This window comes from Anguilla rostrata, chromosome 16 (assembly GCF_018555375.3).
Source record: "Anguilla rostrata isolate EN2019 chromosome 16, ASM1855537v3, whole genome shotgun sequence".
Lineage (NCBI taxonomy): Eukaryota > Metazoa > Chordata > Actinopteri > Anguilliformes > Anguillidae > Anguilla > Anguilla rostrata.
In genome coordinates, this window is record NC_057948.1 from 2,236,220 (window position 1) to 2,260,891 (window position 24,672).

At 41.0% G+C, this 24,672-nt stretch overlaps 2 protein-coding genes, 1 long non-coding RNA gene and 1 pseudogene across 3 annotated transcripts in view; 3 read left to right on the forward strand and 1 right to left on the reverse strand.

The window, feature by feature from the left end:
* LOC135242431 (tripartite motif-containing protein 16-like) overlaps nt 1-4,757 on the forward strand; it is an 86,400-nt pseudogene extending 81,643 nt beyond the window's left edge.
* The window catches only part of LOC135242400 (protein NLRC3-like), a 1,894,071-nt gene that overhangs the window by 242,486 nt on the left and 1,626,913 nt on the right, over nt 1-24,672 (forward strand). The window contains exons 8-9 of the mRNA XM_064313443.1: nt 18,879-18,989; nt 21,962-22,072. Of these exons, the coding sequence (XP_064169513.1) occupies nt 18,879-18,989; nt 21,962-22,072 (222 nt within the window). The remainder of the gene's footprint in view (nt 1-18,878; nt 18,990-21,961; nt 22,073-24,672) is intronic.
* Nucleotides 1-24,672, reverse strand: part of LOC135242451 (uncharacterized) — a 641,023-nt gene that overhangs the window by 13,602 nt on the left and 602,749 nt on the right. The gene's annotated exons all lie outside the window — the stretch shown is intronic.
* The window catches only part of LOC135242405 (NACHT, LRR and PYD domains-containing protein 12-like), a 237,563-nt gene that overhangs the window by 11,290 nt on the left and 201,601 nt on the right, over nt 1-24,672 (forward strand). The window lies entirely within an intron of this gene.

Consider the following 24,672-nt stretch of genomic DNA (forward strand, 5'->3'; position numbering starts at 1 on the left):
GAGGTCAGAAGGTCAAAAAGTTAATTTTCTGAGTGTCTGTGGTCATTGTGGTTATTTCTGTAGGAAATGAATAGTGCCAAACTCTCTGTGCTGCATAGGTATAGGGCATGCTGCCCCACCAAGACATAGCCTGCCATCCCAATGAATGATTACAAGATGAGAGAGAGACACTTTCTTAATGTTACAATTAAAATAATGCCGTGTTTGGTTTGAGGGCGATAAGTTTGGTTATGAATGAAATGTTTGCGTTACTAAGTTGGGAGACTAGTGCAAGCAATAAATGCACCATGTTTAAAGGCCAGTAGTACCGCCCTGGCCTCTGCTTTATTCTGGTGCAGGCTGACTCAGAATCTTCAGCATAGTGCCTGTAGAGTGAAAATAGGAAAGTAGAGGAATTGTAGGATATAATGGGTGCTGGAGTGAGGTCTACTCAGGGAACTGTTAAAGTGACCTCTGACCCCTAATGCCTGTTCTTGAGTTAATTGTGTGGCTCATCTCAGGCTAAAGCCTGACCTGCACAGGGATTCTGAAGCTTACCAGAGCCCAGAACAGGTCCAATAAGGTACAATACTCATTATGTAACAGTTATTCATAGCCATGAATACATTAGTTCCAGTTCACACAGTAAGCATACTATTGGCTAGGTCAGAGAGTAATGTTAAGTCAAACTAGGAGGCATAAAAACAAGCTACAACATCAAGATAACGATACAGGTACAATATAAGTGCTGCATGGAGGTACATGTAATATGAAAGTGGTACAGGAGGTACATGTGGTACATGAAAGTGCTACAGGAGCAACTTGGAAGGATATAAGTGATAAGAGTGATCCTAGAATGAGAGTGCAGGGGAGAGTAGTGATAGTTAGTCCAGGTACAGACTGAAGAGATGCGTCTTCAGACTACGGCAGAAGATGAGCGGTGACTGAGTGGTTCGTAGAGGAACAGGCAGTTTGTTCCACCACTGGGGAGCTAGGGTGCAGAAGCTCCGTGGTAGGGACGAGCGAGAACCATTCACTCAGATGGCAGGGGGTGCAGGTCGCACTGCTTCAGCAGAGTGGTGTGGTCGAGCTGGCGTGTAGGATTGAATCATGTCCTGTTAGTAGGCAGGGGCTGTCCTGTTATAACATAACATAATATAATGATGAGAACAGGCCGTTCAGCCCAAAGATGCTCGCCGTTTTCCTAACTAAATTAGTGCTCTGATTACACACAGACTAGATAGTATCTAACACTGTATCAAGCCTAGTCTTGAAAATCCCCCAGAGTTTCTGCCTCTATTACGTGACGTGGCAGGCTATTCTACACATTGACTACTCTCTGTGTGAAAAATTCTTCCTAATGTCTGTATGGAATCTACCGTTTGTTAATTTCCATATATGTCCCCTTGTTCTACTAACAGAACTCTAGCTGAAGAATCTCTTGTAGTTCACTTTGTTGATCCCCTTTATGAATTTAAAAGCCTCAATCAAATCACCCCTGAGCCTCCTTTTACTAAGCTTAAAGAGGTTGTCTTTCCTCACAGCTTGTATCTTTCATACCAGGAATCAATTTTGTTGCTCTTCTTTGTACTTTTTCCAGAGCCTCTATATCTTTCTTGTAGTACGGTTCCCAGTTGGCTGCAGTGTAGGCAAGGGTCAGGACTTTGAACCTGATCCTGGCAGCAACCGGTAGCCAGTGGAGTGACCTCAGCAGAGGAGTGATGTGAGAGAACTTAGGAAGATTGAAGACAAGTCGGGCAACAGCATTCTGAATCATCTGTAGTGGCTGTATGGTACAAGCTGGCAGCCTTGCAAGGAGGGAGTTGCAGTGATAAAGACAGGAGGTCACCATTGCCTGGACAAGTAGCTGGGGGGAGTGCATGGTCAGGTATTGTCGAATCCTCCAGATGTTGTACAGGAGGAATCTGCAGGACCGTGATGTTGCCTTGATGTGCTCCTTGGGGTCCAGCTGGTCATCCAGGATGACTCTATTCAGAGTGAGACGCAGTCACTGTGGTGCCATCAACAGTGATTAAGACCTTGCTTAGTAGGGAGATCTTGCAGGGGATGAACAGCAGCTTGGTCATGTTAAGACTGAGCTTCAGATGATGCCTGTTTGTCCAAGTTGAGATGTCAGCCAGGCAGGAAGGTATTCTCTCATTGACCTGTAAGGTGTTTGGTGGAAGCTGTAAAAAACTAAATAAAGCACTGCAAACTAAATGATATCTGTACAAATGTCAGAGTTCAGTCCAGGAGAACGTCTAATTCACAGGTCCACAGTCCCACAGTTGGAGAGTGTAGCATCTTCCTCAGAGCATCATCAGCCTTAAAATCCTCAATTTCAGTCTTCATCACTGAACACTATCAGTGTTACAATTAAAATACTATATGCTTCATGTGTATGCTTCATTGCAGACTGAACAGCTGTGACCTCACAGAGAAGTCCTGTAATATTGTGGCCTCAGCTCTCCAGTCATCAAACTCACCCCTGAGAGATCTGGACCTCAGCTACAATAACCTGAGAGATTCAGGAGTGGAGCTGCTCTGTGCTGGACTGATGAGTCCAAACTGTAAACTACAGAGACTGGGGTGAGTAGTGATGTGTATTGCATGGCCGTAACTAAATAGAAGTAGTGATTTTGTTTCTATTCAGCAAAATGCGCTGGATCACTGCAGTAAATAGTTTTATTTCTGTGATGAACTCGGCAGGATCCCACCATTGTCCATTCTGTATGGAGAGAGAAACTGTTTAACATTGTTTTCCGGGGTGTGCCAGCCTTCAACCTATCTTCCCTTTTTCAGGAAGTTTATTTTGATTACTGGGGAACATTTGCAAGTAAGATTTTTATCCTTAGTTTCCCATATAAACAAACACAGATAAGGGCCTGCTCATTAATTTTATTTTGTGGCAAAAATGGCAGTTTCTACAAGTGGGAAAAATATGATTGGTGAAGGGGACAGGCAGAATGTGGTTGTTGTGAGTGATGATGGAGTTCTGCTATTACAAAACAGTGGAGAGTTTGAGTGTTTCAGAGTGTGTGTGTTATAAGGGTGTTTTATGTTCAGTGGAGGGAGGGGAGCTATTTTTGCACATGGTTGAGGTAATGGAATAAGTTTTTGTGTTTTTTTGTTTTTTCGTATGATCTTGGTTTTGTGTTTTATTGTGTCTTTGTTTTTATTTATGTGATGTCATTGGTGCGTTGAGAGTGGAGATAAAGGATGGTTAAAATTCAAAATTCTGTTGTGCTGTTCTTACAGTGTGGACCATGGAGGAGAGAACAGGACCAAACCAGGACCCAGGAAATGTGAGTGTGTATCGACACAGAACACTTTCCATAGATACACACTCTGGTCTGTGTGTGTGTGTGCTAGAGTGAGAGACTTCTCTCTTACACACATAAACACACAAACAGAAACACACATGTACACAAACACACACACAGGTACTATCACAGCTCTTTCTCTCTCACACACATAAAGAGGTGAATATTAATAAGGATAATTAAACTAATTATTGTCTCTGGTTTTTGCAGACGGCTGTCAGCTCACACTGGATCCAAGCGCACAGAGAGCTGTCTCTGTCTGAGGGGAACAGGAAGGTGACACACACACAGGGGAGAAAGGAGCCATATCCTGATCATCCAGTGAGATTTGAGCACTGGGAGCAGGTTGTGTGCAGAGAGAGTGTGTGTGAGCGCTGTTACTGGGAGGCTGAGTTCAGTGTGTCTAAGGAGGGAGAGGTTTCTATAGCAGTGACATATAAAGGAATCAGCAGGAAAGGAGCAGGTTCTGACAGTGGGTTTGGATTCAATAAACACTCCTGGAGTCTGAGGTGCGATAAAGTCAGTTACTCTGTCTGCCACAATAGCAACAAAACAGACATACTTGCCCCCCCCCTCCCCCTACCACAGAGCAGGAGTGTGTGATGATGCTGGTAGAGGAGTGTGTGTGTACAGGGTAGGAGTGTGTGTGGACTGTCCGGCCGGCACTCTGTCCTTCTACAGCGTCTCTGTCTCTGACACACTGACCCTCCTGCACAGATTCCACACACACTTCACTCAGCACATACCACTCTGTACTGGATTTAGAGTGTGGGACTCCTCAGTGTCCCTCTGCTAACTGCAGTAGAGACATACATACACATGCACACACTCACACATACACACACACACACACACACATGCACACACGCACTCACGCATTCACACACACCTTTTCTCTCACAAGCGCACATGCACACACACACACACACACACACTCCATGACACACACCTACACTCACACACTACACTCAACACACACTCCTCAGAGCTGGATTTAGAGTGTGCAAATCCTCATCAGACTCCTACTGCCAACTGGAGACACACACACACCATCATACACTCATGCACATGTGCACACACACATGCACGCACACATACGCATGTTCATAAATGCAGTCTCACACTCACACACACACACACACACACATCCACACATTCACAAATGCACTCAGACACACACGCACACACACACACACACGCCAATCACTCACACAGATGCACTTTCATAGACACACACACTCAAATAAACACACACACACATACGCGCACACTCACATATACATGCGTGCAGCATATGCACACCCTTTCACACACACATGCAGACACACATACACACTGTCTCACAAATACACACACCCACACTCACTCTCTTACAAACACACACACACTCATATTCACCCGCACATGCGTACACACTTACACACACATGCACCCTCATTAACACACTCTCAAACCCATACATATACACTGGCTCACAAACAAGCACACACATACACTCTCTCACAAACACGCACACTCACACATACACTATATGACCAAAAGTGTCTGGACACCCCTTGGTCTCGGGCTAGGCCCCTTAGTTCCAGTGACGCTAAATCTTAATGCTACAGCACACAATCGCATTACAGACAATTCTGTGCTTCCCCAACAGTTTGGGGAAGGCCCTTTCCTGTTTCAGCATAACAATGCCCCTGGGCACACAGCGAGGTCCATATAGAAATGGTTTTGTCAAGAATAGTGTGGGAGAATTTGACTGGCTTGCACAGAGCCCTGACCTCTACCCCATCCAACACCTTTGAGATCAACTGGAAAGCCAAATGCAAGCCAGGCCTAATCACCCAATCATGCCCAACCTCACTAATGCTCTTCTGCCTGCATGGAAGCAAATCCCTGCAGCAATGCTCCAACATCATCTATAAAGCCTTCCCAGAAGAGTGGAGGTTGTCATAGCAGCAAAAGGTGAACCAACTCCATATTAATGCCCATAATTTTGAATGAGATATTGGATGTCAGGTGTCCACATGCATTTGGCCACATAGTGTATATACACTCACACCCACTCGCACACACATGCAGTGACACTCATACACACTTAGACTAGCTCACGCATTCTCAAACATCTACACACATTCTCTCTCACACTCACATCTCCACTCACAGGTTTGCACACACACACGCACGCACACACACATGCAGTCACACTCATACACACTCACACCCTCACACTCGCTCACGCATTCTGAAACGTCCACACACATTCTCTCTCACACTCACATCCCCAAACACACGTGCACACTCTCACACACACAAACACTCTCACAGTTTCCCTTTCTTGACCAATGCCTAACCTCTGGAATTTTAGCTGCACTCATTACATTACAATTTTAGCTGTACCCAGTATTAGCCTCAGTACAGCTTAAACCCTGTACATAAGAGTATGATCTTTTAGCAGGTTCAGGTTAAGCACATGCATATTTACATTTAGATACATTTACATTGTAAATGTCCATGATGTGTTTTTGTACTTAATTATTAAAACATGAACGTAACATTAAGAGTGTGATACTGGCAAAAGATGGCAGAATAAAATTCTTTTGAAGTAATAATTCAGTCTCCTGTATCTGCATCTTTGTTTAAAAGAAGCCTGTGGCAAACTCCTCCACTTAAATGTGCATTTTACTAGTTTTTACAGTTGCTTTCATTCATTTTCAAAAGGGTTCCAATGTGCACATTTCTGTGGGCAAATGCAGCTGATAGGGAGAATGCAGAATGATCACTGCAGTGTACTTATCTTCTTTCATTACTGTAAACAATGATGGATAGACTTTCCTTATTTATCGTTTCAGGATTGTTTTTTTAACCTGTTGCTTTCATTTTCTGTATTTTCAGACAATAATCTTCAATTATTAAACCTAAAAATATCAGGCACACCTGCAGGTCGTTATACATACAAGGCTTGGGAATAAAAAGAGAGCCAAAACATACGGGTATTGCAAAGTACCGTGAGGGAAATGTGTTTGGAGGGAGGGAGGGAGGGGGAGGGGGAGAGAGAGAGAGAGAGAGAGAGGGAGAGAGAGAGAGAGAGAGAGAGAGAGAGAGAGAGAGAGAGAGGGAGAGAGAGAGAGAGAGAGAGAGAGAGAGAGAGAGAAAATTGTGAATTGTGAATTATCCTGTGAATTACTGTTGTGACCTGGACTGCCTGACTACCCTACTTGTGTATCGACTCGTTTTGTTTGAGAACCCGGCTTTGGAATTGGACTGTGGAATACGAATATGGATTACGAATACAGATTGTGGAACTGGACTGGTTGCCTGATTTCCCCCTTTTTCCCCTTTGTGAGTTTCCCCCAATAAACTTTTCTTGTTCAATTGTACTTCGTTTGTGTGTTTTAGTTATTGAACTTGGTGACGTGGAAACCCCACACCCTGGTTCTGCTACACGTGCTGGAGAATGCGGGCAGTGCATTACGTGTACTAACCAAGTTGAATAACGAAACAGAAACGAAATACAATGGACAAACTAATTCAACAGCTGGTGGAGTCCAACATGGCACAGCAGGCTATGTATCGGGAGTTGCTTGAGGAACAACGCCAGCAGACTGCCCTCCTCAGAGCCGAGCTCAGTCAGCTATCAGCTGCTGCATTCTATCCTCTCCGTAGCTCTCCATCGTTCTTCTCCCTCATCGCCATGGTAACTGGGAATGTGGAGACTGGGACAAGGCCACAGGCCTAGGCAGAAGTGGCCAGGAGTGCATACAGAAATACAGAAACATACACTACCTTTCACTACCTTAAGTCGCCAAGCAGCTGTACACTGCAGAACAGTCTGAAGTGCATTAATCACTGTAGGTTTCCCACTGAATCTACAGGAACTGAGGCAGAGGCAGTGAAAGAATGGGCAGTGATTCACTATGTGTGCTCATATAGACATGAAAACTGTTTTTCTGATCAATCAAACATTTAATTATTTGCAAAACATTTTAGTTTACAGTCACATCTACTGCAATTATTAAGACATGAGAATGTCTGTGGAGTTCTAGAAAAGACTGTTGTAAAAATAACATTGTAGTTCCTCTAAACAGCCACTAGATAGAATTGGAAATTGAGTTTCAAACTAAGCTGTTCTCTCATGGGCTTGCTGGTTCGAATCTCACGTTTGGGCTGTGGCAAACATAATCTCATAAAAAACACGTTTTCAACGTACAAAAATGCCAAGTTACTCACACATACAAGACATATACCGTCTATAACTCATTCATTCAGACTGCCAAAATCCAGGCCTGCGATTAAAAGTATTGATATCAAAATGACGCCAAGTTACGGTACTACAAACAATATAGGCTATCTTGCCTCACCGAAATTACATAAGATGTATTCCAAAGCAATACTACCCAATATTTCCTCAATTCTTTCAAGTCACTTGGCCCTGTGTTTTGTAATCTTACCACTATTGCAGACATCATAGATGGTTGCATGTTTTCACTTGTGAGCAAGGACATAGACACTGTTTCTTATTCTGAATGGAACCTTTATGGTGTGTTCAATTATAGATTCAGTGTTGGCTTTTTAATGTCGGCGGAGAGAATTGTATAATTCTTTCTTTATTAGGAGTATGTGGTCACAAAGACCTCAATATACATCATTGAAATCAGATTTATGCGATCAGATTCAGATTCAAGAAGTCTTTGGACAAATAAAATGGTCTTTGGACAAGGGCAATGGCAGGAGTTTACTGAACTTGACATACATGTCTTTGGTGTGGGAGGAAACCAGAGGACCCAGAGGAAACCAGCAGGAATACAGGAACATGCAGCTCCATGCAGAGAGGACATGAACCCCCCCCCCCCCCCAAACATTAGCAGGTAGACGGCTATAACTGGTCACGAGGAAGTGAGATGGTTGATTTTTATTATTTTTTATTTGCTGTCCATCGTCATAATGTGCATCTTGATAAAAGAAGATTCCTTATAGTGACGCGGATGTTCGCTACATTTGAACAGGCTTATTTGTGGGTTTAGCCTACAGATGATACCAATATATTAGAACAATTTCATTCCCAACGGCAGTATAATTTTAGAATCGTTCAATTAGTACATGTAGACATTAAAATTAGGCAAATGTCTACATGCAAGGAATGTTTGTCTCTTCTGGGTAACTAATTAAATACAATAAATGAATGCAGCCAATACAAATAAAAAGGCTTACTTGAACCAGTAAAAAAGTAACAAAAAAAAGGTCAAAAGAGGAAGAGGAACTGTTTCAAACTCAAACGCCATTTTAAAGACGGAGGACACAGAGGATGCAGTAAAAAAGGAATAAAACTGGATAAAAGAACAGAGTAAGTAGTCTGTTGTGGAGTGGGATGGGGAGAATAGCAGCTAGATGAGAAGGGGTATTTGGAGGAATAGGAATCTGCAACTATGATCGCAATAACGCTTAATTTAGTCAAATAAAACAGGCAATAAAACGGCGCGAGGAGTAATAGGCGTTTTCAAATTCTCCAAAAACAAAAATACCTTTTCAAATAACTTTTTAAAAGTCTAACGTTTATTTTAGAATTTATTTGGTATTTTATGATCATTTTACCTATTTGGATATTACGGAAGTCACAGGCCTGTCGTTGGCTTCCTTATGACACCTGCTACTGTAACAAAAACAGCCCGAACATTTTAAGTGTGCGGATTGTAAAGTCAAAATGTTATTTTTTCTCTGTATTCACACAGTTTGGATTAAGACAAATTAACTTGATTTCTGCCATGTTTAAGTCGGTGGTTGGTAGTTAATTCACGTATGGAGCTTTTATAGTTGGTCTTCGATTATTTGAAACGAGACATTAGCTTCCGTATACAAGAGCATGCTAAAAAGATGTTTAAAGGATATTAATTTGCATATTTGCTATCCAACTCTGACTAGGTTCAATTCACAAAGACCGAGTGGCCATGTCCTTGCCAATGAGTTCTATTGAATCCGTACAGGTTTCAATGATATTAAATTCAGCAACGACTTTAATAGTAGTGTAAAAGTTGTGTAAGTCGCGTCTGCTAAATGCCTGTATAAAAATAAATAGTAACAAGAACTGAAAAGAACTGCGGCTTTAGTTGCATTAAGACGCCGTTTCTTGTGTGTACCACAAGGTGGCAGCATGTAACTGTGCATGTAAGTCTACTTAACAGCCGGAACGCGTCTGATTTCAAAGCCACCACGTCAAAGCGAATTTACGGTTTACGAGTTGGATTGAGGTTAAGCAATTTAAATGCAACATAAATTGTACAACAGCGATTTCTATTAGAATTACAACTACTTTGAAACAGAGAATACATGATAAAATTGCATTTACATGATAAAATGGCTTTTATGTTTATACAATTAGGCTACTTAAGAAGAAATATTGATCTGCTTTCATTAATTATTTATTTGCGTCGTTTTTTTATGTTTCCAAGAAGATTTCTCACGAGCCTGTTTGCATTTTGTTAAATGTGATTTAAGGGGGGTTGTTTATGGGTAAATGTGCAGTCGAAACACTGACTGGAAGCATGGGTAGTTAACGTTGCCAAATGTTTTGTTATAATTTTACATGAAGCGCAATGACTGGGATATCAGTCGGCTATAAATTGTCACTAGCATATCGCATACGCCTACAAGCAAAATACATGCATCTCAGATACTGACTTTATAGGGGTCACAATTATTGGCACCCTAAAACATTTAAAAAAATAAAATCTAACAGAGTCAATTTTACACCAGCATGTAGATATGAGATGAAGCTGATCTACACCAGCATGTATATAAGACATTAAGCTGATCTCAGGCCTAAGAAACTGTGTCGTGCTCTTCCATGGCTTGATGCTTCACTGGAGTATAAAACTGAGGCAACACGCTTACAAAGTCCATTTTCATCAAAAGCACCAATGAAGAAAAAATGGTTGACATTCAAAAATAAGGCAATGGGTCAAAAACTAAAAGAAGAAAGAAATATACGACTGTGAGACCAAATATGAATGATTTAAAAACCACTAGAGTAGTGTTAAACCTGCCTGGTAGAGGGTGCTAGTTTGTTGCATTGGGGGGGGGGGGGGGGTCACCAAGTTTCTATTAATTGCTACATTAGATGCTACCTCCATGCCAAAAGGCTATTTGGAATGGCTTCAGGAAAAACGGTTTTACTGGGAGTAATTGACAGTTTCAAGAATCTAAATAGTCTCTTTTGTCTCATCTACTGTGGTCCTGAGAGATGAGCATGTTGTTATTTCATTTGTGGCCTTTCTGTTAGCTTGAACTAGTCTGCCCATTCTCCTCTGTTCTCTCACTAACAAGGTGTTTTTTGTTTATCACACCATTCTCTGTAAACTCTCGAGACTTTACTGCTTGAAAATCCCAGGAAGGCAGCTGTTTTTGTGATGCTGGAACCACCACATCTGGCACCATTCAGCTGCCACAGTCAAAGTTGCTTAGATCACACATCTTGCCCATTGTAATGTTTGCTCAAACAAAAAACGAAACATCTTCACTATGTCTGCATACTTTATATATTGAGTTGCAGTCACATGATTTGCTGTTTGGTGGAGTAGGCTATTTGCATTAACGAGCAGGTATACCTAATACAGTGGCCAGTATATAATACAAAAGATATAGGTTTGGTATTGGTTTAGGGATATATATATAGAAACATATAGAAGCCTCATACCTACTGTTAAATAGGGTGGATCTTTAATGTTATAGGGCTGTTCTGCTTCCCCTGGACCTGGGGCCCTTGTTAAGTACAACAGCATCATGAACTCTACCCAAGTATCAGGATATTTTAGCTGGAAACCTGGTTGCCTCTGCCAGCAGACTGAAAGCCGCTATTGGATCTTCCAGCAGGACAGTGACCTCAAGCACACATTACTGTTCACAAATAAATGAATTAACCACAGAAGCCACATTTTGCAATGGCTACAGTCTCCAGAGATGAACTACATTGAAAAACATTGGTTTTAATAGAACAGGGCAGTTATTAAGCAAAGATCAAAAGATATTAAGGATCTGGATGGAGGAAGGGTCTAAGATCACTTCAAATGTGTTCTCCAGTCTTATAAGACATATAAAAATCTCAGTGCCATTATCCTTGCAAGGGGTGGGTGGACAAAGTACTGCAGTGGGGGGAGGGTCTGTATAGAGCATGTTTAGGGCATGTTACATCAGTGATTAGGCACCTCAGCACATTTTATTTGACAGCCACATTTACTGCAATTAAGACATGAGAACACCTGTGGATGGCACGTGGGTGGGGGCGGGGGCACAGCTGCCTCATAGCAAGGTCATGGGTTCGAATCCGGGGCCTTTCTTTGTGGAGTTTGTGTGTCCGCACGATTTCCTCCGGGTTTCCTCCCACAGTACTAAGACATGCAGCGTAAGGTTAATTGGACAGTTTAAATTACGCCTAGGCAACCTGTCCAGGGTGTATTCCTGCCTTTGCCCAATGCATGCTGGGGTAGGCTCCATCACCACCCGCAACCCTGACCAGGAATAAGCGGGTGTAGATAGTGGGCGGATGGAACACGGTGGATTTTTGGAAATGACTGTTGGACAAATAACACTGCAGTACCTTTTAACCGCCACTAGCTGATACAGGAAGTTATTTTTCTTGCCCCAATAAACAAGACACAAATAGAAAATGCATTAAATGGAAATCCAACCCCCCCCCCCCCCCCCCAAACATTATGAGGAGTGAAATAACAGATGAGACAGACTATCAGACAACCAACTATATTTGATATATATTTTGAGACAGAAAAAATAAAAATAAAACTTTTCAAAATATGGGAATAGGTTTAAGAAAGTAAAGGCAAAATCTGATCATGATAACAGTGGATAATAATAATCACAATAATAAAAATAAAATAAAATAACTGTAATAAGTAATTGTGTTCATAGGGCGAAAAAATCTAAATTATTGTAAACCAAGGTGGACTTATAAATCTGACAATGGTGAGTGGTTGCTTATCTATGTGGTTTTGTGTGTGTGAGTGGGTGTTTATCTATGTGGTTTTGTGTGTGTGAGTGGGTGTTTATCTATGTGGTTTTGTGTGTATGAGTGGGTGTTTATCTATGTGGTTTTGTGTGTGTGAGTGGGTGCTTATCTATGTGGTTGTGTGTGTGTATGAGTGGGTGTTTATCTATGTGGTTGTGTGTGTGTGTGTGTGAGTGGGCGCTTATATATGTGGTTTTGTGTGTATGAGTGGGTGTGTGTGTGTGTGAGTGGGTGTGTATGTGTGTGAGTGGTTGCTTATCTATGTGGTTTTGTGTGTGTTTGTGAGTGGGTGATTATCTATGTGGTTTTGTGTTTGTGAGTGGGTGATTATCTATGTGGTTTTGTGTGTGGGTGTGTGTGTGTGAGTGGGTGTGTATGTGTGTGAGTGGTTGCTTATCTATGTGGTTTTGTGTGTGTTTGTGAGTGGGTGTTTATCTATGTGGTTGTGTGTGTGTGTGTGAGTGGGCGCTTATATATGTGGTTTTGTGTGTATGAGTGGGTGTGTGTGTGTGTGAGTGGGTGTGTATGTGTGTGAGTGGTTGCTTATCTATGTGGTTTTGTGTGTGTTTGTGAGTGGGTGATTATCTATGTGGTTTTGTGTTTGTGTTTGTGAGTGGGTGATTATCTATGTGGTTTTGTGTGTGTGTGAGTGGGTGTGTGTGTGTGTGAGTGGGTGTGTATGTGTGTGAGTGGTTGCTTATCTATGTGGTTTTGTGTATGTTTGTGAGTGGGTGCTTATCTATGTGGTTGTGTGTGTGTGTGTGGGTGCTTATCTATGTGGTTGTGTGTTTGTGAGTGGGTGCTTATCTATGTGGTTGTGTGTGTGTGTGTGAGTGGGTGATTATCTATGTGGTTTTGTGTGTGTTTGTGAGTGGGTGATTATCTATGTGGTTTTGTGTTTGTGTTTGTGAGTGGGTGATTATCTATGTGGTTTTGTGTGTGTGAGAGTGGGTGTGTGTGTGTGTGAGTGGTTGCTTATCTATGTGGTTTTGTGTGTGTTTGTGAGTGGGTGCTTATCTATGTGGTTTTGTGTGTGTGTGTGAGTGGGTGTTTATCTATGTGGTTGTGTGTGTTTGTGAGTGGGTGCTTATCTATGTGGTTTTGTGTGTGTGAGTGAGTGGGTGCTTATCTATGTGGTTTTGTGTTTGTGAGTGGGTGATTATCTATGTGGTTGTGTGTGTGTGTGAGAGGGTGCTTATCTATGTGGTTGTGTGTGTGTGTGAGTGGGTGCTTATCTATGTGGTTTTGTGTTTGTGAGTGGGTGCTTATCTATGTGGTTTTGTGTGTGTGTGTGAGTGGGTGATTATCTATGTGGTTGTGTGTGTGTGTGAGAGGGTGCTTATCTATGTGGTTTTGTGTGTGTGTGTGAGTGGGTGATTATCTATGTGGTTGTATGAGTGAGTGAGTAGGTGCTTATCTATGTGGTTGTGTGTGTGTGAGTGAGTGGGTGCTTATCTATGTGGTTTTGTGTGTGTGTGTGAGTGGGTGCTTATCTGTGTGGTTTTGTGTGTGTGTGTGTGTGAGTGGGTGATTATCTATGTGGTTGTGTGTGTGTGTGAGTGAGTGGGTGCTTATCTATGTGGTTTTGTGTGTGTGTGAGTGGGTGCTTATCTGTGTGGTTTTGTGTGTGTGTGTGAGAGTGGGTGCTTATCTATGTGGTTTTGTGTGTGTGAGTGAGTGGGTGATTATCTATGTGGTTGTGTGTGTGTGTGAGTGGGTGCTTATCTATGTGGTTTTGTGTGTGTGTGTGAGTGGGTGATTATCTATGTGGTTGTGTGTGTGTGTGAGTGAGTGGGTGCTTATCTATGTGGTTTTGTGTGTGTGTGAGTGAGTGGGTGCTTATCTATGTGGTTTTGTGTGTGTGTGTGAGTGGGTGCTTATCTATGTGGTTGTGTGTGTGTGTGTGAGTGGGTGCTTATCTATGTGGTTTTGTGTGTGTGTGTGAGTGGGTGCTTATCTATGTGGTTTTGTGTGTGTGAGTGGGTGATTATCTATGTGGTTTTGTGTGTGCGAGTGGGTGCTTATCTGTGTGGTTTTGTGTGTGTGTGTGAGTGAGTGCTTATCTATGTGGTTTTGTGTGTGTGTGTGGGTGCTTATCTGTGTGGTTTTGTGTGTGTGAGTGTGTGTGTGGGTGCTTATCTATGTGGTTTTGTGTGTGTGTGTGAGTGGGTGCGTATCTATGTGGTTGTGTGTGTGTGTGAGTGGGTGTTTATGTGGTTGTGTGTGTGTGAGTGGGTGTTTATGTGGTTGTGTGTGTGTGTGAGAGGGTGATTATCTATGTGGTTGTGTGTGTGTGTGAGTGGGTGTTTATGTGGTTGTGTGTGTGTGAGTGGGTGTTTATGTGGTTGTGTGTGTGTGTGAGAGAGGGTGCTTATCTGTGTGGTTGTGTGTGTGTGAGTGGGTGCTTATCTATGTGGTTTTGTGTGTGTGAGTGGGTGCTTATCTATGTGGTTTTGTGTGTGTGTGAGTGAGAGGGTGAACAATGTACTGAATACAGAGGTGCCAATAATTGTGACACCAAATGTCTGGAAATATATAATCTGAGACATGTGTAACTTTGGTTTAATCCATTTAATCATTAATAAAATGTATTCCACATGCTGGACTATCAGTATATAGTTTAGCATTTAAATTATACAGTCATTCGTCATTATGAAGGGGGCAAAAATTTTGGTGGTGACTGATTAATTCATGTTTATGGCCCATTTAAAATCCAGATTTCTTTCTGTCAACAGAACGCTATATTGTGTATGTGTGTGTGAGTGTGTGTGTATGTGTGCTCACTGTGTTCTCATTTTGTGTTTTTACAGGTTGGCTAATTTGGGTCAGAACCCATTTCTCGTCTAATCTATTCTGATGTGTTCCAGTCTCCTGAGATAGGGGGCACTGTTTCTAAAATGAGTCTCTCAGGGGAGCCAGAGACCAAAGAAGGAACCCTTAGCACTAAGAAGAAGAGGTATGAATGAATGAATCAGATATTTAATATGATGTGAGTTAGAGCTCCAGTAAAAGGATGAGTTTAATTGGAAGCTCTGTCCCCACGTGCTGTGAGTTAGAGATATTTCCTTCTTTTACGCTAACATTTTCTTACGCTTATATTTGCTTTACCAAAACTCACTCACGGCCACCCATATGCATTTCATGACGCAAATGTATTCCTTTTATTAAAAAGTTACACCAGTTCACCACTGTGCCATTTCTACTAACTATATTTCTTCACTTGGCTACCGTACAAAACCTTCATATCAGCAAACGCCACGTTTCTACATTCATGCTACCTCGCCCTGTTCCCTATCTAGCCACATAGGCTACAAACAATTACTACGTATGTACGTTCTGCAACTCCGCATTAAAACATTACATTTAAAATCATGATTCACTCATAAGTATAACTACTAGCACTGAACATGAGAAAAACACATTAGTGCAATAGATTGCACACATCATTTAACCGTCCACTTCAACACCTAACGTTAAATACAGACTGTTATATATACCGTTTGATAAGGAAACTAAGCTCGCTCATGGTCACTTCAATTACTTCGCACTATAGTCTGTGATCATGTCAACCTTCACCTACATCCGCATTCTGCTAAACAAACATCTTGTTTCAACTACGCAATTTCATCATTTCGCCTAATGTATCTCACACATCTTGTTATTTTCTCATATGCAAAGCCTGCTGGGACATATGCGTCTGCTCCTATTCTCCACTATCAACTTTTCCGGTTCCAGCTTAACAAAACAGCAAAGAGGATTCCTACCTGCAGATAAGCCTATCAAAATGCCTTATAAACCTTACAAACACTAAAAGTGCATCTCCACGAAATAACAGACAACGGAGCAGGACAGAAGGGTACACAAGTTGCGACCTAGGCAGCTCTAATTCTACGGGCTTGCCGATTCTTTTGTCAATCAAGGCTCGTTGGATGCCCGTCAAATCCGTGAGTAGCCTACATAGCTACACTGGCCATTTTTCACCTTTTCTGATGCGTTTACAATTACGACACCTCACCATTTATCACAGCCACTGTTTTACATAAGCCGCGTTTCCACCGCAGGAACTATACCCCGGAACTAGGAACCTTTTGAGGAACTCAGTGCGTTTCCACCGCAGGAACTAGGGTCTAAATAGTAAATTAGTTCTGGGGGCTTCGTTTTACCCCCCAAAAGGTTCCTGCTCGGGGGGTAGTACTTTCCGAAAGTACAGGAACCTTTTGGGTGGAGCTTGCAGCGCTGAACATTTCTGATTGGTCGAGTACTCACGGGATTTTTTTGTGTCTATGTTCAGGCGCCATGTTTGAAAATATGCAGGCGCAAACCAATTTATTTTCATAATAACTTCAAATCAAACTTGTATGTTATGCGGCGCAGTAGCCTACTTTTGGTTATAGCCTGCCAACGTCTTGGAATTATAACGTGTGCTCTTCTGTTCTTTTCTTGCTTTAGTATTCGTTTTATAAAATGCTAAGCATTCGTGCTGGGACAGCATATTACGTACTAAAACATTAAAACGGATTAATTCGGTTGCTGAATATTTTCTTCCGGATTTTCTTAGCCCGTTGTAATTGACTCAAAACGTTTGATACAGTTATGTGAGGTATGCGGTAGTTCTGTGTAATTCACATTGGTGATACAGTAAAAGCAAACTGGAAATCACCTTCCGCACTTTTTGTCAGGGTAAAATAACAGGTTAATTCTAGTAATCGTACCTTTAGCTTTTTCAGACTGCCGTAATTTTACTCTGCCATTCTTCAATTCCACAAAAAGACCAGGAAGACTATGGACTAATTTATGGTGCATGGTTCGCATCTGGAGGGCACATTTCGCTGTGACTTGAAAGAATTGAGGAAATATTGGGTAGCATTGCTTTGGAATACATGTTATTAAATTTCGGTGAGGCCTATATTGTAAATTTAGCCTATATTGTTTGTAGTACCGTAACTTAGCGTCATTTTGATATCAATACTTTTAATGGCAGGCCTGGATTTTGGCAGTCTGAATGAATGAGTTATTGACGGTGTATGTCTTGTATGTGTGAGTAACTTGGCATTTTTGTACGTTGAAAACGTGTTTTTTATGAGTACAAATGTTACAGTAGCTGGCAGGAATTAGCAGAAATTATAACAGAACACTAATATTAGTTTGAGTTGAACTTGCTTTGCTGCTGCTGCCGTTACTCACTTTGCTAGAAGCTTTGCAATAGAAAGAGACGGTCTGTATCTGTCGCTGCTGCAGCAGCTGATTGCAATGTCAGCTGCAAGTGTGTTGTTTACATTCCAAACATTCCACTGGTGTTAATTAATGGGAAATTTTCTTGGTAAACATAAATAAAATATAAATAAAATGGTAAATATCTCTAAAATATTTGCACTACTGACAAGAAAAGCACAAGAAACTAGGTGAAGCTACGAGATAAAAAAGGTAGGTCTTGCTGAAAAACTGTAGGAGGAGTCGCGTACAGGATGTTGACTTGATGTGGAATAAGAAGAAATAATAAGGAGAACACTAAATTCACTTCAGTGAACTTACATGCCCACCAGTATGGCTCTCACATGGTCTAGAGCACACTCTCCAAACCAATCGGAACTTTCTAAATATGGAAATAATGCCTCTAATTGAGATTTGCTTTTTCAAGCTCTTCATTTACTGTTATCGCAGTGCAAAAACCTTTTCTTCGATCCACCATAATTATAAATTCTTTTCATAGTACAATGCTAAGCTGTTTTGAGAGCGAGCTCGGTTCAGTCTGCATGCACTCTCTGCTTGTCAGCACAATCTGCATTACGCACAGGGAGTGGAGGCAGACACGCACTTAGGTTACTAGCAAATGGCTGGACCCACAGACAGCAATGAGGGCTCATTTGACAGGTGACAGTCTTGTTTAATTAATTCTGTAACTTGATTGACTTAAAAGTAAACCTATCGCTGTTCAGATAACCAAATGCCTACAAAAGAGCCATAAAGATGCAAGTATTGGTTATACCAAAAGTGACTGCAGTGTAAGTGCATTACATGGAATTTAAAACTTTTTTTCTGAATGATTGTTTTGGTGATCTGAGGAGCTGTTCTGAAAGCTTAAATGGAATACATTTTTTCATGCAAAAATAAGAAAGCAAAAGTAATTATGGAAAGCATGAAAAAAAACATGTTTTATGATGTGGGTTAGTGTGCAATGAGTGATTGGGGGATGGGGAAGCTCCTTTCATTTTACTGACATTTATTGCCATTAGCGCTGATAAGGGAACGAGTGGTGTTGTTGGCCAAAAAGGAGGCTGTTGCAGTCGTTGAGCTTGAATTTGTGACGTGTTTGTAGCCCCTTTTTTAATAAATTGCAAATCTTTACTTTATCCCCATTCTGTTGTTGCTGCTGCCCATACCACTAGGGGGCAGGAGGGAAATATACCTTTCAGTGTCACTGTCACCTTTCAGGTGTAGGTGGGTGTATTATGTCACATTCAGGTGTATGTGGGGTTTATTATGTCATCGCCAGATGTGCAGTGACATAGAGCTGTGGTAAGAAGATGATTTTAACTGGAAGCTCTGTCTCTATGTTTTGTTCACAGGGTCCAGGTAGAAAGAGCAGGGTCATCTGCACCCAGCTGCCTGTCTATGAAGAGTGATCATTCAATGAATACACTATTCAATTTCAGAGGAGAGTTCACAGGTGATCAAAGGTAATCAAATAGGCTTACATTGACACTACTATTTATCCCCTTAACCCCAAGCATTAAAAAGGCAATTTCCACCTGGTTTGCAGTGCTCTTAAAGGTCCAGGAAAGTAGATTGTTGTTATATTCCCCAGAAGTGACGACAGATTTTATTCTTAATGCTCCTTTCACGTTTTTAACCGATTTAGAACCATTGAATTGTAATAGACACGGTTAGATTATTGCGACCTGTTTAGCAGACATGGGCAGGTTGGGTGTGTATCCTGCGCTCATTAACATTCATACCTGTAAGACACATCATACAGTATGTAAACCGTTTCTCATCGCTAGCTAGGTGAGAGCTGGTTAGAGCAAATTGTCCCATGCAGTACCCAACAAAATGAAAGAAAGCAACATAAACTAGGCGTTCCCATCGTATGATTAAACCTGAAGATTATTCAACTTGTAACAGCATTGTAACACTGAGCTACTGTACACTAACATTACACTCTATAGCAGTCTCAAATTCTGGACATTACACCCAAATAAAGAAAGGCTTTGTTTCCACATGTCTTAGCTTGAAAACGTTTTAATTGTCGCTAGCTAATGGTAGGCATACTTACCGATCCAGCACATTCTGCGAAAAGTTCTTTTGTTCTGAGAAAATGGGCAATGCAAATACTAACTGCACTGATTATTGTAATACTGGAGTGCCTGTGGGCTCCAGAATTAAAACCCATTTCTTGCAGGTCTCTTCATTTTTGGCAAAACAAAAGAATGTATTGCTTTCTCCACATCCAGAGAAGGGGCAATGCTTAGGCATTTACAGTTTAGCTTGCCTAGTGTGCACAAAAGTGGCAAGAGCATTATTTACACATTACATGTAGAAAGAATTTCACTGGATTTAAGGGTTTTGTTACATAACTAACACCCAATGAACCCTGCCCATTGAAAACCTGGTGTTTAGCCAAGGGGGAGAGCAAGCCAATTTTGGCACAGGCTTTTATTTGTTTCTTCTTTTTTTGTCTTTTGCAATAATTGTTTGAAAGTATTTCTGGGCCATTTGTGAATGTAAAACAGTATTAACATGACACATCAGCACAGAATTCAAAGATTGTTGTGCCGATAACTAACAGCAGTGAAATGTTGCAACAAATTTTCCAAGACATCTCAAAACCTTTCCAAATTGCAAATTTTAGATAGTGTTTTGAACAGGTTATCTATACTACAAACGTTTTCTTCTCTCAAAATCGCATATTTTGAATAAATAACTGAGGTGAACATGTTTTTGGGAGTTAATATCTTACACCAATTAACATTATGCTGAATGTTGAAATACAAATGTTACAGTAGCTGGCAAGAATTAACAGAAATTATAACAGACAATTAATATTAGTTTGAGTTGAACTTGCTTTGCTGTTGCTGCCGTTACTCACTTTGCTAGAGATTTCATCCGTTAGAAGCTTTGCAAAAGAAAGAGATGGTCTGTATCTGTCGCTGCTGCAGCGGCTGATTGCAATGTCAACTGCAAGTGTGTTGTTTACATTCTGAACATTCCACTGGTGTTAATTAATGGGAAATTTTCTTGGTAAACATAAATCAAATATAAATAAAAATGGTAAATATCTCTAAAATATTTGCACTACTGACAAGAAAAGCACAAGAAACTAGGTGAAGCTACGAGATAAAAAAGGTAGGTGTTGCTGAAAGACTGTAGGAGGAGTCGCGTACAGGATGTTGACTTGATGTGGAATAAGAAGAAATAATAAGGAGAACACTAAATTCACTTCAGTGAACTTACATGCCCACCAGTATGGCTCTCACATGGTCTAGAGCACACTCTCCAAACCAATCGGGACTTTCTAAATATGGAAACGATGCCTCTAATTGAGATTTGCTTTTTCAAGCTCTTCAATTACTGTTATCACAGTGCAGAAACCTTTTATTCGATCCACCATAATTATGAATTAATTTCATAGTACAATGCTAAGCTGTATTGAGAGCGAGCTCGCTTCAGTCTGCATGCACTCTCTGCTTGTCAGCACAATCTGCATTACGCACAGGGAGTGGAGGCAGACACGCACTTAGGTTACTAGCAAATGGCAGGACCCACAGACAGCAATGAGGGCTCATTTGACAGGTGACAGTCTTGTTTAATTCATTCTGTAACTTGATTGACTTAAAAGTAAACCTATCGCTGTTCAGATACCCAAATGCCTACTGAACAAAATACTATACGTAAAGACAGCATCGGGTGGTCAGATATGCCGGCCAAGTTTCAGGTGGATGCTTGACAGATTGAGTTGAAAATGGCACCTGAACTGGCTAACAGTCTTAGCTTGAATATGAGCAAGGGCATTTGGGATTACAGAAACTCTTACATTGACAAAAGAGCCATAAAGATGCAAGTATTGGATATACCAAAAGTGACTGCAGTGTAAGTGCATTACGTATGGAATTTAAAACTTTTTTCTGAATGATTGTTTTGGTGATCTGAGGTGCTGTTCTGACAGCTTAAATGGAATAAATTTTCTCATGCAAAAATAAGAAAGGCAAAGTAATTATGGAAAGTATAAAAAACATGTTTTATGATGTGGGTTAGTGTGCAATGAGTGATTGGGGGATGGGGAGGCTCCTTTCATTTTACTGACATTTATCGCCATTAGCGCTGATAAGGGAACGAGTGGTGTTGTTGGCCAAATAGGAGGCTGTTGCAGCCGTTGAGCTTGAATTTGTGACGTGTTCTTAGCCCCTTTTTTAATTAATTGCAAATCTTTACTTTATCCCCATTCTGTTGTTGCTGCTGCCCATACCACTAGGGGGCAGGAGGGAAATATACCTTTCAGTGTCACTGTCACCTTTCAGGTGTAGGTTGGTGTATTATGTCACTTTCAGGTGTATGTGGGGTTTATTATGTCATTGCCAGATGTGCAGTGACATAGAGCTGTGGTAAGAAGATGAATTTAACTGGAAGCTCTGTCTCTATGTTTTGTTCACAGGGTCCAGGTAGAAAGAGCAGGGTCACCTGCACCCAGCTGCCTGTCTATGAAGAGTGATCATTCAATGAATACACTATTCAATTTCAGAGGAGAGTTCACAGGTGATCAAAGGTAATTAAATAGGCTTACATTGACACTACTATTTAACCCCTTAACCCCAAGCATTAAAAAGGCAATTTCCACCTGGTTTGCAGTGCTCTTAAAGGTCCAGGAAACTAGATTGTTGTTATATTCCCCAGAAGTGACGACAGATTTTATTCTTAATGCTTCTTTCACGTTTTTAACCGATTTAGAACCATTGAATTGTAATAGACACGGTTAGATTATTGCAACCTGTCTAGCAGACATGGGCAGGTTGGGCGTGTATCCTGCGCTCATTAACATTCATACCTGTAAGACACATCATACAGTATGTAAACCGTTTCTCATTGCTAGCTAGGTCAGAGCTGGTTAGAGCAGATTGTCCCATGCAGTACCCGACAAAATGAAAGAAAGCAACAAAAACTAGGCGTTCCCATCGTATGATTAAACCTGAAAATTATTCAACTTGTAACAGCATTGTAACACCGAGCTACTGTACACTAACATTACACTGTATAGCATCCTCAAATTCTGGACATTACACCCAAATAAAGAAAGGCTTTGATTCCAAAGTGGCAAGAGCATTATTTACACATTATTACTCATTTACACATTACATGTAGAAAGAATTTCACTGGACTTAAGGGTTTTGTTTCATAACTAACACCCAATGAACCCTGCACATTGAAAACCTGGCGTTTAGCCAAGGAGGAGAGCAGGCCAATTTTGGCACAGGCTTTTATTAGTTTTTTCTTTTTTTTGTTTTCTGCAATAATCGTTTGAATGTATTTCTGGGCCATTCGTGAATGTAAAACAGTAATACAATGACACATCAGCAAAGAATTCACCGATTGTTGTGCAGATAACTAAAAGCAGTGAAATGTTGCAATGGATTTTCCAAGACCTCCCAAAACCTTTCCAAATTGCACATTTTAGATAACGTTTTGAACAGGTTATCTACACTACAAAAGAAGTTTTCTTCTCTCAAAATCACATATTTTCAATAATTAACTGAGGTGAATCGGTTCTAACATGTTTTTGGGAGTCAATTTCTTACAGCTGTTAACATTATGCTGAATGTTGAAATACAAATGTTACAGTAGCTGGCAGGAATTAGCAGAAATTATTACAGAAAACTAATATTAGTTTGAGTTGAACTTGCTTTGCTGCTGCTGCCGTTACTCACTTTGCTAGAGATTTCATCCATTAGAAGCTTTGCAAAAGAAAGAGATGGTCTGTATCTGTCGCTGCTGCAGCGGCTGATTGCAATGTCAGCTGCAAGTGTGTTGTTTACATTCCGAACATTCCACTAGTGTTAATTAATGGGAAATTTCCTCGGTAAACATAAATAAAATATAAATAAAAATGGTAAATATCTCTAAAATATTTGCACTACTGGCAAGAAAAGCACAAGTAACTAGGTGAAGCTACGAGATAAAAAAGGTAGGTGTTGCTGAAAAACTGTAGGAGGAGTAGCGTACAGGATGTTGACTTGATGTAGAATAAGAAGAAATAATAAGGAGAACACTAAATTCACTTCAGTAAACTGACATGCCCAACAGTAGGGCTCTCACATGGTCTAGAGCACACTCTCCAAACCAATCGGAACTTTCTAAATATGGAAATAATGCCTCTAATAGACATTTGCTTTTTCAAGCTCTTCAATTACTGTTATCACAGTGCAGAAACCTTTTCTTCGATCCACCATAATTATGAATTCTTTTCATAGTACAATGCTAAGCTGTTTTGAGAGCGAGCTCGGTTCAGTCTGCATGCACTCTCTGCTTGTCAGCACAATCTGCATTACACACAGGGAGTGGAGGCAGATACGCACTTAGGTTACTAGCAAATGGCAGGACCCACAGACAGCAATGAGGGCTCATTTGACAGGAGACGGTCTTGTTTAATTCATTCTGTAACTTGATTGACTTAAAAGTAAACCTATGGCTGTTCAGATAACCAAATGCCTGCTGAACAAAATAGTATACGTAAAGACAGCATCGGGTGGTCAGATATGCCGGCCAAGTTTCAGGTGGATGCTTGACAGATTGAGTTGAAAATGGCACCTGAACTGGCTAACAGTCTTAGCTTGAATATGAGCAAGGGCATTTAGGACTACAGAAACTCTTACATTGACAAAAGAGCCATAAAGATGCAAGTATTGGATAAACCAAAAGTGACTGCAGTGTAATTACATATGGAATTTAAAACTTTTTTCTGAATGATTGTTTTGGTGATCTGAGGAGCTGTTCTGACAGCTTAAATGGAATAAATTTTCTCATGCAAAAATAAGAAAGGCAAAGTAATTATGGAAAGTATAAAAAAATATGTTTTATGATGTGGGTTAGTGTGCAATGAGTGATTGGGGGATGGGGAGGCTCCTTTCATTTTACTGACATTCATTGCCATTAGCGCTGATAAGGGAACGAGTGGTGTTGTTGGCCAAAATGGAGGCTGTTGCAGCCGTTGAGCTTGAATTTGTGGTGTGTTTGTAGCCCCTTTTTTAATAAATTGCAAATCTTTACTTTATCCCCATTCTGTGGGCGCTGCTGCCCATACCACTAGGGGGCAGGAGGGAAATATACCTTTCAGTGTCACTGTCACTGTCAGCTGTTGTAGAACTGTATTTA